The following is a 10,719-nucleotide window of genomic DNA, read 5'->3' as shown; positions in this document are numbered from 1 at the left end:
CCCATTCTCACCTAGATTTCAACAATCATCCTCAAAAGACATGAGAATATGCAGACTACTGTTTGAGAATGGCAAGTTCATGGTAGAGGAATACTTAAATTCTAAGTAACTAGCTGTCAAATTCACACATTCAACCTCACACTTAGTTACACTCACTCACACGCGCACACACNNAAAAAAAAAAAGTACAATATTTGCTTAGTGGTCCTGAAGTTACAAGTAGTACAGTCTGTATGACCTACAAGGACCAGCCTAAAGATATACATTGGGCCCTGGGACACCCTGAAAACACAGGTAGCACATCTGGATCAGGGGATACAAAGCATTACTAACCACTGGTCCACCAAAAAAAGGCAAGCTATTTAAAAAAAAAAAAAAAGAAGGAAAAAAGAGAAAAGGAAAAGAGGCATTTACTTTCACTGCACAACAAGCAGAAAAATACCAAGCTTTTAGTAGGAAGTCCCTTTGCCTGGATACCCATCCTGAATTTGTGCCTCGCAAAAGGATGGGTAGTCAGGATCAGAGTAATTACACTTTAAATGCATGTTAAGCCATACTTCAGATATCTAGTACAAGTTTCCTATGTAGTGTAGTGCTACCACATCAGTGTGTATTACTGGGAAAAAAAACTCCAGTAGAAAGTCTCTTCTAAGATGACCCCATAATACTGAGCTGAAGTCATGAGGAAAAATGCACAAAAGCTTCAGGGGAAGAGATACACACACTTCAACCTAAACGCAGAAATGCATAAATTCAAGCAGCACAAAAAAAATATCAATGAAGTATGCATAATCTCTGAAAAAAAGAAAAAATAAAAGGTATGAAAACATCCCTGCTTTCATGTTCCTAAATACAAAACTTCAGTGTAACAAGAGGTCCTTTTTCCGCCTTTTTTTTGTCTTTTGTTCTCCTTTAAAACAGGTAAAATTTGAGTCCTCTGGTGGTGTGGGTGGTATGGGATGACAGTCTTTTTTGTCATTTAAAATCTTTTTCTCTGTTTTCTTATATACTTGAAGATGTGGTAAGCATGCAAGCCTCGTAGAGGAGGGGCCCGGAAGGGCTGATGGGTGGGCTGGTGGTGGAAAAGGAGCCTTTAGGCCAGGGCTGGGAAGGCCTCAGGATCATCCACGTTGGGGACTGACACACCACTAGCCTGCAGGACCAAACACACAAAAACCAGGATTTGGTTAAGAGTGTTTATGTTAAAGCTGCAGTCTGTAATTTTTAGTCGTATTTGCTGAAACTGTCACTATATTGTGACAGTAGTACATAATAAATAATCCAAGACAAAAGTCTGGTTCCTCTGGCTCCTCCTAGTGCTCCTTAATGGTATTTGCAAGAATCCAGCAGGCATGAAAGAAAACAACCAATCAGAGCCGACAAAGATGCAAAGACGCTTCCAGAGCGTCCTAAGCAAACCATCTTTCTTGGATTTGATTGGTTGTTTTTTTGTTTTGGCCCAGTGAATTTTTGTTAATGCCATTAGGAGTACAACAACAAGCCAGAGGAACCTGATTTTTTCACAAATTATCTGTCTCATGAACTACTGTCAGGATACATTGAAAGTTTCAGCAAATATGACAAAAAGTTATTTTTCTAAAAATGACCTACTCCAGCTTTAAAGATGCCATCATCGATATTGTTAAAGTAAAAATGGATCACATTATTCTTGTATATGAAAGTGTCACTTGCAGTGATAAATCCACAGATGATCAGTCAGTCAGTCTATAGTTCTCCTCAGATCTACAGAGTCTTATAGCACCTTCCAGCTCACCTTTTTGATTTTCCAGCTTTAATATTTTTGTTCATTTTCAAGCTTGTTATAGCATTGTTTTCAGCAAAACATCACAGACACTGACTGTCTGGCAGACACTGACTAACCCAAAAATGAAGGATGCCATATGCTATAAAAACAGCACATGGGACACAAAGATACAGTGTCTGGGACAATTCTGGAACAATAAAGAAATACAATACAATACAAATCAAATTACCAGTATTACATCAATGCGTCATGGAATATATTCCATTTTATTTGTTAGGTGTTCAAATTCAAAAAATGTGAGGTGGCCCCAGCACAAGCTCTTTGCTATGTTAAAATCAGTCACAGAGAGAACAGTGTTGCCAACTTGGTAACTTTCTCCTCGGTTTTAGCAACATCTCTAAAAAAGTAACGAGTGACAAATTTAGCAACTTATTCAGACCATCAGGGAAAAGGCGAGAAATGTATTCAAATACAATATTGTAATTCATTCTGACGCATGCTGCTCACAGTAATCACAATCCGGCGCCGGGGTCTCTCCCTCTCCTCTTGTGCTGTGTGCAGGCAGCCAGTAGGTGTGGTGTTGTGTGTAGTTTGTAAATATGTAAATAGTTTGTTTGACCTTCTCTCTCACTCTGCAGATCTCTGTATTAGGCTGTTCCTACAGCTTATATGTAAATAGTTTGTTTGAGCTGTTTGAGTCATTTGTTTAATCTTTGTGCTCCCTTTGTACATTTTCTTGCTAAAAGTATACGCCGTCACTTTAGTGAGTGTGATTATTTGGCCATTGCATAGCAAAAATTAGTCTGCAGCAATAATAATTGAATGTTGAAGTAATTTAAGCATAAATACCAGAAATTCACTGTTTGTAAATGTATGTAATGTAAATCTTTGGTAATCGGCAGTTTAATACTGAATTATTACTTATAATAAACTATAAGTTAACAAAACTAAGCACTCGCTACACAGATCCACCGTACAACTGCCTGTGTGAGTTTTGCACCGTGTAGCATGTGGTCACTAGTCTTGTTATTTCAGGGCCTCAGTATTCCACAGCAGGTTTTCCAAGTCAGTGGTTTTACAGCCTGTTCAGAGTCAGTGAGCTAAATCTAAACTAAACCATTGTCGTTGGCAGTGACAACAGCTTTTTATTGTTACCTTGTCGGGTCGTCCTCCCCCACGTGCCGTCCTGCTGCCTCCCCCACCGCGGCCTCCCCTGCCTCCGCGGGCTCCCCCACGCCCGCGGCCGGGGCGGCCCAGGTCTCCAAAGTTGATCTCCAGCTGGGATGTGATGTCGTTGGCTGGTTTGCGGAAGTGGTGGTCACTGGACTCATCAGGGTTGGCCGGCTGCTAAGAACAAATGACGATAGTATGTTAGACATTAACTGTAACTCTGTACTGAGGGGTTTGTTCGTAAACCAGTAATGAAGTGAGTGAACGTGTGTGTTCTTTATTTAGCTGCTTAGCACCAACACTGTCTTTAGATTCTTCATTTCCTCTGGAGAAAAAGAAATGAACAACCCATTTTCAATATTTGAAGGTGTATTAAACTGCCTACCATTTTCCAAAGGTGGTTTCATACAGACTGTTAACACTGACTGTTGTCATGAATTGTGTGGGTGTGGAGTGTGAGAGCTGTGGGCACCTTGTGGTACAGAGCCTGTGTGTCTGGTTCCGTCTCTGCGACGTCAATCAAAGCACCAACAGGCCTCTGGAATGTACAGACAGCAGAAGGTCTTTCATTAATACAAATGTCAGATCAGCTGGAGAACACACGAGGATGGGAATGCTACACAGAAGTAAGCACACTATTTAAATACAAAACACAAAAACAGAGCAAGGTACTCTGACAACTTTGTAACCATGTTTCAAAATTAATCCAGCGTCTTAAATAAGACATTTTGCCAGACAAAACAAGACATCTTTACAACCTCAACCTCTGTTTAATTGTGATCTTTTAGAATTTTCTGTACTACCATCAGAGTAAAGACTAGACGCTGGCAGGAGAGATTTGTCTTAACTGTATCCAAATTATGATGATTCTGTCATTACAATACATCTTTTTGTTTCTGTTCTGTTTTCCCTAAATATGAAATAAGGAGATATTTGTACTAAACAAAACAATAATACTCATAAAAAAAAACAAAACAAATTTCATTAAATTTTACAGACAAAACAATTATCAGAAAAAACAGCTGGAAGACTTATCGATAATCAAAACAACTGGTTGTTGCAGCCTTGAACTTCATCAGTACTTTACTTTCTAAGTTGTTTGTTGCCAATTCTATACTTTGTTTTTTTGCTCTCTTCCTAAAATTCTAAAACACTAATGGAGTCGTTAACCTGTCAAATTGTTGTGCTTAAATTTTCAAAGCAGCAATATTATTTGACTGGTTAAAATGTTACAAATCTAAGACAAACGGTATGTTTAAACACTTAAAACAACAACAACAACCTAAAGACTAAAAGTGTATGAGGAACTGAAACATGGGTACAGAGCTGGTGTGGTGTAGACAGCTGCAGTTGGTGAAGGGAAGGAGGAGAGAAAGTGAGAGAGAAGATTTGTTCTCGGTCAGCTCATAAATCACCTCACTCACATCTTCGCTCTTGGACTTGTGCAGCACGTATCCTTTCTTCCACTGGCTGTCGGCTCCTTCATTGGGTTTACGGATGTTGAACTCCACCTTGGTGCGCTCTTTGTCCTGCATGGCCTTCCACTCGTCCAGGGTCATCTCTTTGGGGCCTTCCATTTTAACTTCTTCAACCTCATTTTCCCTGAAAAGCCAGCACACACACAACGTCGGACCTCAAACAGCCAATCCTCTTAGCTCTATACATGCTCTCTAATCCCGAGGCCAAAAGGTCAGTGACATTTGGACTGAAGCTTTGTGACAAAAATGCACATGCAGAGATACTGTTTGTGACACGGAGCGGTGTGATGACATACAACTCTGTACCTCCAAACATTCCTTTACTGAACGTCCAAAGTTCACCTGAAACCGGACAGGAAATGGATACTCACTTGTTCTCAGAGCCGGCAGGTGCGTTTTCTTCTCCCTCCGGGGCCGGCTCAGGAGCAGCGGTCTGTTCAGCCTCACTGGGAACAGAGACGCACAGCCACCTTGTCAATACTCAAACACTATGTGTTAGTGGTACCTTTACAAGCTAGCTCAAAACACTCTTTACTGTGTGTCATTGTGTTATTACACACCAAGTTGAATAATAAAAGATAATACACGGTATCTACCAGACACTATTCTGTGAAAATGCTCCATGAAAACTAGTGCTTATTATTGTAACACAGAGAGCCACTTTATGTGGACCACAAAGTAAGTAACAAGTTTCAGATTTGCATCATTATCCTGCAGACAGCAACGCTCAGATAAACAGGCCATCCGTCTCTTCTCCAACACTCACCTCACTTCATCCTTCACATTGCCCCAGTTGTTTGAACCACTGCCGCTGCGCTTCTCCTCACTCTTCTGATTGCTGGAGCAAACCAAAGGGAAAGAAACACACACTGATGCATGTGGTCTAAAAATACTTACAGCCCACAGTGAACAGTAATTCTGAGACCAACAACAACAACCTTTGACCTCCAGTGTGTAGTTAAAAATAGCTTAATGCACGTAACTTGAGAACTGATCAGTAGCACCCTTTTTATTATTAACACATTTGCTGTAAAGTATAAAACACCTGTATATAGACCAATAAACAGGGTCGATAACAGTGCGACTTGGTCCTGGCGAACTCTGGCAGTTAAAAGAGCTCATGAAGGTTCCCCTTGATAATAAATAAAGATTAAACAATAGGATGCTTTGGTTAAGTAGATGTTTCTATTTCTGGATTCACTGGTCTGCAAAGGTCTCAGAGTTCAGGACTGACTCACGATTTGTCAGTGCCGCTGTGTCTGTCAAAGTCTCGTTTTCCACGGGAGTCAAAGCCGTCTCCTCGGCCCATGCCCCTTCCTCTTCCACCACGCCCACCACGGCCGCCACCACGCCCTCGGGGGGGCCTGTCTCCAGGAGGCCTGATGGGACACAAACAGAGAACATTTTCAACCGTGCTTCAAAAACTAGACATTCACAAGACGGCTGTGCTGGGATGTTGAGGTTAAGTGAGCTGAGATTATATCAAACGCTTGCACGCAAACGCTTGCATGCACACAATGATCCTGTGATTGCGCCACACAGCCTTGAGCTAATCAGCATGTTTAAATATGCTCTTCAGCGTTCATCACAGCTACTCACTTGTCTGTAGAGAACTCTCCACCTCCCTCAGGCTTGTCCTCAGCGGGCTTCTCAAAGCGGCGCTCGCGGGGAGGTCTCCGATCCGGCCTCTTGTCTCCAGGTCGCCCTTCACCCTGCCCGCCCTGATGCTGGGAACCAGGCTGGCCCTGCTGGTCTGGTCTTCGGCCCACCCGCCTGATACCTGACAATGACAGGAGCATACACAACCAGAGTGAACCCTCCACTACAGTCATTTCCATTAGTGACATCATTTCTTGCTGTAGTCGTTTGTGCCCGTTTGACAGTCAGCACTTGCTGTGTAAACCATCCACTATCATATCATAAGTATGTAAGCTGCTGCTGTACTGTCTGTCTGTCTGCAGCTTTAACAACAGCACGCTGCACTTAGTTTCTACAAACACTACTGGAGAACAGTGGGCCTCTTTTCATTAACTCCGTACTGTTTGTGAACTCAAGCTTATTCGACTACGCTTGAAAGAAAAAAGTTTTCACTCAGGGGAGAAACCATCAATCCAAACAAAGGGCCGTCTGTCTAGTTCTCCCAGTACGCAGGTGAATATTATGCGCATTTGTTTGCAAACGCCTGCAGCCGCTAACGGAGCTGCGCACGAAGCATCATCCAGCAGACAGTAACCCAACACTACACCTTCCTGTCGGATGCTGCTGGGAACCATCTCTGCGACACTGGCTCGGCTGTGCACACAGCACCTTGCAGGCGGATACACCTGAGCTGTGTTGTGACCCCGCTACAGACAGCGCTCGCTGTCAGGCTGCCCTCGGTCAGAGGGGTTGACCTCACGCTGTGTTCCGCTCAGACCAGCAGCAGCAGCAGCTAGCGCAGCTATCAGGAGCTGCACAGGACAGTGGATGCGAAAAAGATGAAAATAAACATGCAGTGCACACAAGAGAAAGAGCAGGTGGAAATATTACCTTCTTTCTTCAGGGGGACCGGAGCCTGGGACTCCTCCTTCTTGTCCAGCAGCGGGTTCTTCCTGTCCTTCTGTGACTCTTTCTTCGGCTGCTTCGCGGCTTGAGCCGCGGTCTTAGTGGACCCAGCGGCGGCCCCCTCCTTCTTCTTGTTTTCAGCAGCTTTCAGGATCTCGAACGGGTCGGACTCATCGTCCAATAACTGGTCGAACCGGTTGGTTACGACGCAGCCGAAGCCTTCTTGCAGGTGTCCGGGCATGATGGCGCCCCTTCAGCGGGATTCACCTCCGATTCTACGAGGCTTGATGCGAACAATTCGCTGGATGCTGCCACAAGATGGCTGGGAGAGCTGCCCCTTCTCTTCCGGTGCGAGCACCATCCGGGACATCGTGCGGCGCGCACCAATCTGAGCACACGGTGGCTGCAATGTTTTTATTTACATTATGTAATGACGTGCTTTCATGTCCTCTTAGAATAATCCGGGGTTTAATGTCTGAGAGGAAGTCACTCGCAAAGGGAAGCTTTCAATAGTCCCACAGTGGGCCGCAGAGAAGAAGGTTGAAAACAAAACAACTCTAGGAGAAGAAACTGAGGAAAATGCATGTTATTCAGTCAGTATCCCAGGGTTTGCCTAAAGATATATATATATGGACACAATCCTGAAATCCAACACCAATATATATAAATATATAGATATATATTAGATAGCCTGAATAAGCTCTACATGATACTAGACAGTTACTGCTATTAAAATGTCAGTAGCTGCTTGTATGTGCAGCTATGGCTGTGCAGATGCTACAGACACACATATCATAAGATTAAGTGGGATTTGTGGGTTTATAAAAAGCAGCAAATGGTGTGTTTTGGGCCAGTAGGGGCATGCTGAGAAACAGCTGGTGGTAACATATCTGCCCTCTGTGGAGTCAGCTCTACAGCACACAGGCTCTTCGTGTAACTTGAGGCCTGTCTTTCTAGTCATGAAAGTGAAGAATGAAAGCCTATTCATGTCTAGCTTAAGCTTCGGTTACTTGGCTGGATTTTCTTTAATGAAATGGCTTTGCAAAGGGATTCTTTGGCAATAAAGATCATTTAGACAATGTGTCAGTTGTTTTATAAACAATAAAATGCATTTTGAAACACTTGAAATCATCAACCCAAGCTGTCAGTAATCAAAACATGAAGTCTTAAATGTTTATTTTTGCATTATACCTGTATAGAGAATAGAGAAACTAAGGAAAAGCTTATTTTTAAGTTAGACTAATACAAGATGTGCGTGGTGGCCTGTTACTGCAGCTCTGACCTCCTTTCTATGTGTTTAGTGTATTTCTTTTTTATTCTATTTTTATTTAATGTGTATTTTCTTATCTGTTGTTGTATCTGGAGCTGCTGTAGTGAGTGAATTTCACTCACGCGTTGATTCGTCCTCACTGTGCAGTATATTTGGCAGGAAGTTGCTACGTACACAACATCCACTTGGCTGACAACTCAACTGACTCAAAATGTCCAAAATCCACAATTGCATCCCATGTTGAATATATTGCAGCCATAAATGTAACAGTAAGTTATTTTAAATATGTTGCACACATTCTTCACTTGATCAACAATGCAGAATAATAGTATGAGAACATCAACTTTGACCCTAATTATTGTACAAAATCAATATTTCTCTATTGAATATATGCCAAAGTGGCTCCTCCCTTTGCATTGAACATGACAAGAGATTTCCCACAGGGATTTGAAATAGGAATAATCCTTCCTTTAGCATGCTCCTTTGTTCCCTTAAAATATCCCTGATGACTCCATCCTGTGCATGACGGATTACCTACACACTACACGAGGGACATGTCGGTCACATTTTGTGACTCATGAATCACTTGAGTCTGCACAAGCCTGGCACTACTGCAACCACTCTGCTGCACTATCAAGATTGTGTTTCATACCATGGAAGCAAAAATGTAAACAAAATTAAGATCGAAAGTGTGTGTGTGTGTGTGTGTGTGCGGTTGGTTCATCTGAGCTAGGGTTGAGCTGTAGCTGCTCTCTTTTGACATTCGGGTGGCTGTCACAGTAATGGATTAGAAAATAAACTTGATACATATGTCAGTCGATACGTTTTGTTAATTTCTGCATTTCATTTCCTGCGTGTCTTCCCCTCTCGCTCTCTATATACCCTTTTCAGTCTATCTTCAGCTGTACTATCTAATAAAGGGGAAAAAAATTAAATAAAGAAAACCAAACTGGCAGCATTGTGCACACTACATGGCCTTATACTATAGCCCAACTGATACTGGATTTTTGGGACAGATACTGATACAGATTTTGAGAGATTAAAATACCTGAAAATTATATTATATTATATAGGCTGATAGTTGCTGTGACACATGTAGGACATTTCACAGTTGGAGAATCAACTTGCCAGAGTGGCAACAGTGACACTATTTCAGACCTAGTTTCTGTACTGTGATACATGACATATCTGCAATAACATCAGTTGTATCAGCTTGGTCAACTTAAAAAGCACAATAGGAATATGAGCTATAACTGGAGGTACAACTAGGCTTGTTCCAATCAGACTATTTGTATGTATGTATGTAGGTATGTTAATGCATGTCGTGTTAAGTTAAAGCAATACCTTATTGAAAAACACCCAATTACAAATGAAAGCACTGCATTAAAATTGTTACTTAGGTCAAAGTAGCTTAATGTACTTAAACTATTAAAAGTCTAAAGACACATTATGCAGGGACACAGTATTATTAGTTTGTTTTTGTAGATGTTTTAACATGTGAGCAGGAAGTTAATGTTCCTGCTGGTGAAGCTAATCTCAACCACTTTAAGTAGATATGCTGTTAGGTAGTTTAATCTATATGATTGATGATGATCTGAGAAGAAACCCCTAATCTCCAAAGTAGTAACTGACAATTGTAGTGGAGTAAAAAGTACTGTTTCTCTCTGTAATGTAGTGGAGAAGAAGTCAAAAGTAGCATACAATCTAAATTATGAAGTACAATATAAGTACCTCAAAATTGTACGTAAGTACAGTAAATACTTGAGTAAAGGTACACCATTACTTTCCACCACTGCTGTCCAGCGTACCTTGTAGGTTATATGGTGAAAATAATAAATTTGCCCCAGAGAACTCACTTACCTAGAGTCAGTCCACGACTGCAACTGAAGCACATCTTATATGTCTCAACAATAAAGTATATTACAATAACTCACTATTAAAAAAAAAACAACAACTTTCTGATGAGATGGTGGCTGATGGTGTATTCTCTTCTCTATCTTTTTCTTGATTTCTATAATGAAACATTAATAGATGTCTTTTTTATTTTCCAGATTAGAGCCGGCAGGAGTCAACCATTTTTTTTTACCGACCTCAAGAGCGGTTCAATTTATTTAAACGCGCCATTACAGTCCGCTAACTGTGCATCATAATGTATGATTTGTGGCACAAGAACCCACTGATGACAGCTGATGGTATGTTGGTGGTTGCTCAATGGCCTCAGGAAAGTCTGTAAGGTAAGAAAGTTGTAGAAGAAACCTGATACAGCTATCAGACGAAGACACACAGGCAGGCAGTCGCATCTACATTACAACAAGAAAGCAGCAACAGATGAGACTGCTGCAGGTTATTGATCTCACACAACCTTCATGACCCCAACCCCATTACGGTTTATAAAAAAAGAAATAAAAAAAGTTGTTATTCAGATATAAACTCTGAAAAAGGCACATTAACTCATGTAAGTAGTTTTGTGGAAAAGACGATAGACAAAAATA

At 41.5% G+C, this 10,719-nt stretch overlaps 1 protein-coding gene across 4 annotated transcripts; it reads right to left on the bottom strand.

Annotated features, from left to right (window-relative positions):
- Window positions 1–171: 171 nt before the first annotated feature.
- Window positions 172–7,358, bottom strand: serbp1b (SERPINE1 mRNA binding protein 1b). Of its 4 annotated transcripts, none has more exons than XM_035670965.1 (9): window positions 6,943–7,358; window positions 6,013–6,193; window positions 5,652–5,792; window positions 5,180–5,251; window positions 4,785–4,859; window positions 4,351–4,537; window positions 3,408–3,473; window positions 2,921–3,109; window positions 172–1,153 (listed from the first exon to the last, which is right to left on the bottom strand). In XM_035670965.1, the coding sequence occupies exons 1-9, from the start codon at window positions 7,196–7,198 to the stop codon at window positions 1,094–1,096; spliced, it is 1,227 nt and encodes a 408-aa protein (XP_035526858.1). In that variant the 5' UTR covers window positions 7,199–7,358; the 3' UTR covers window positions 172–1,093. The 4 variants fall into 4 exon arrangements, with proteins under 4 accessions (XP_035526858.1, XP_035526855.1, XP_035526860.1 ...); XM_035670962.1 differs by having other exon boundaries at window positions 2,921–3,112; window positions 6,943–7,357; XM_035670967.1 differs by having other exon boundaries at window positions 4,360–4,537; window positions 6,943–7,357.
- Window positions 7,359–10,719: the final 3,361 nt, after the last annotated feature.

Source organism: Morone saxatilis, unplaced genomic scaffold, assembly GCF_004916995.1.
Source record: "Morone saxatilis isolate NCDOM2014 unplaced genomic scaffold, NCSU_SB_2.0 Contig23, whole genome shotgun sequence".
Taxonomy (NCBI): domain Eukaryota; kingdom Metazoa; phylum Chordata; class Actinopteri; family Moronidae; genus Morone; species Morone saxatilis.
This window is presented reverse-complemented; position numbering and strand designations above follow the sequence as displayed.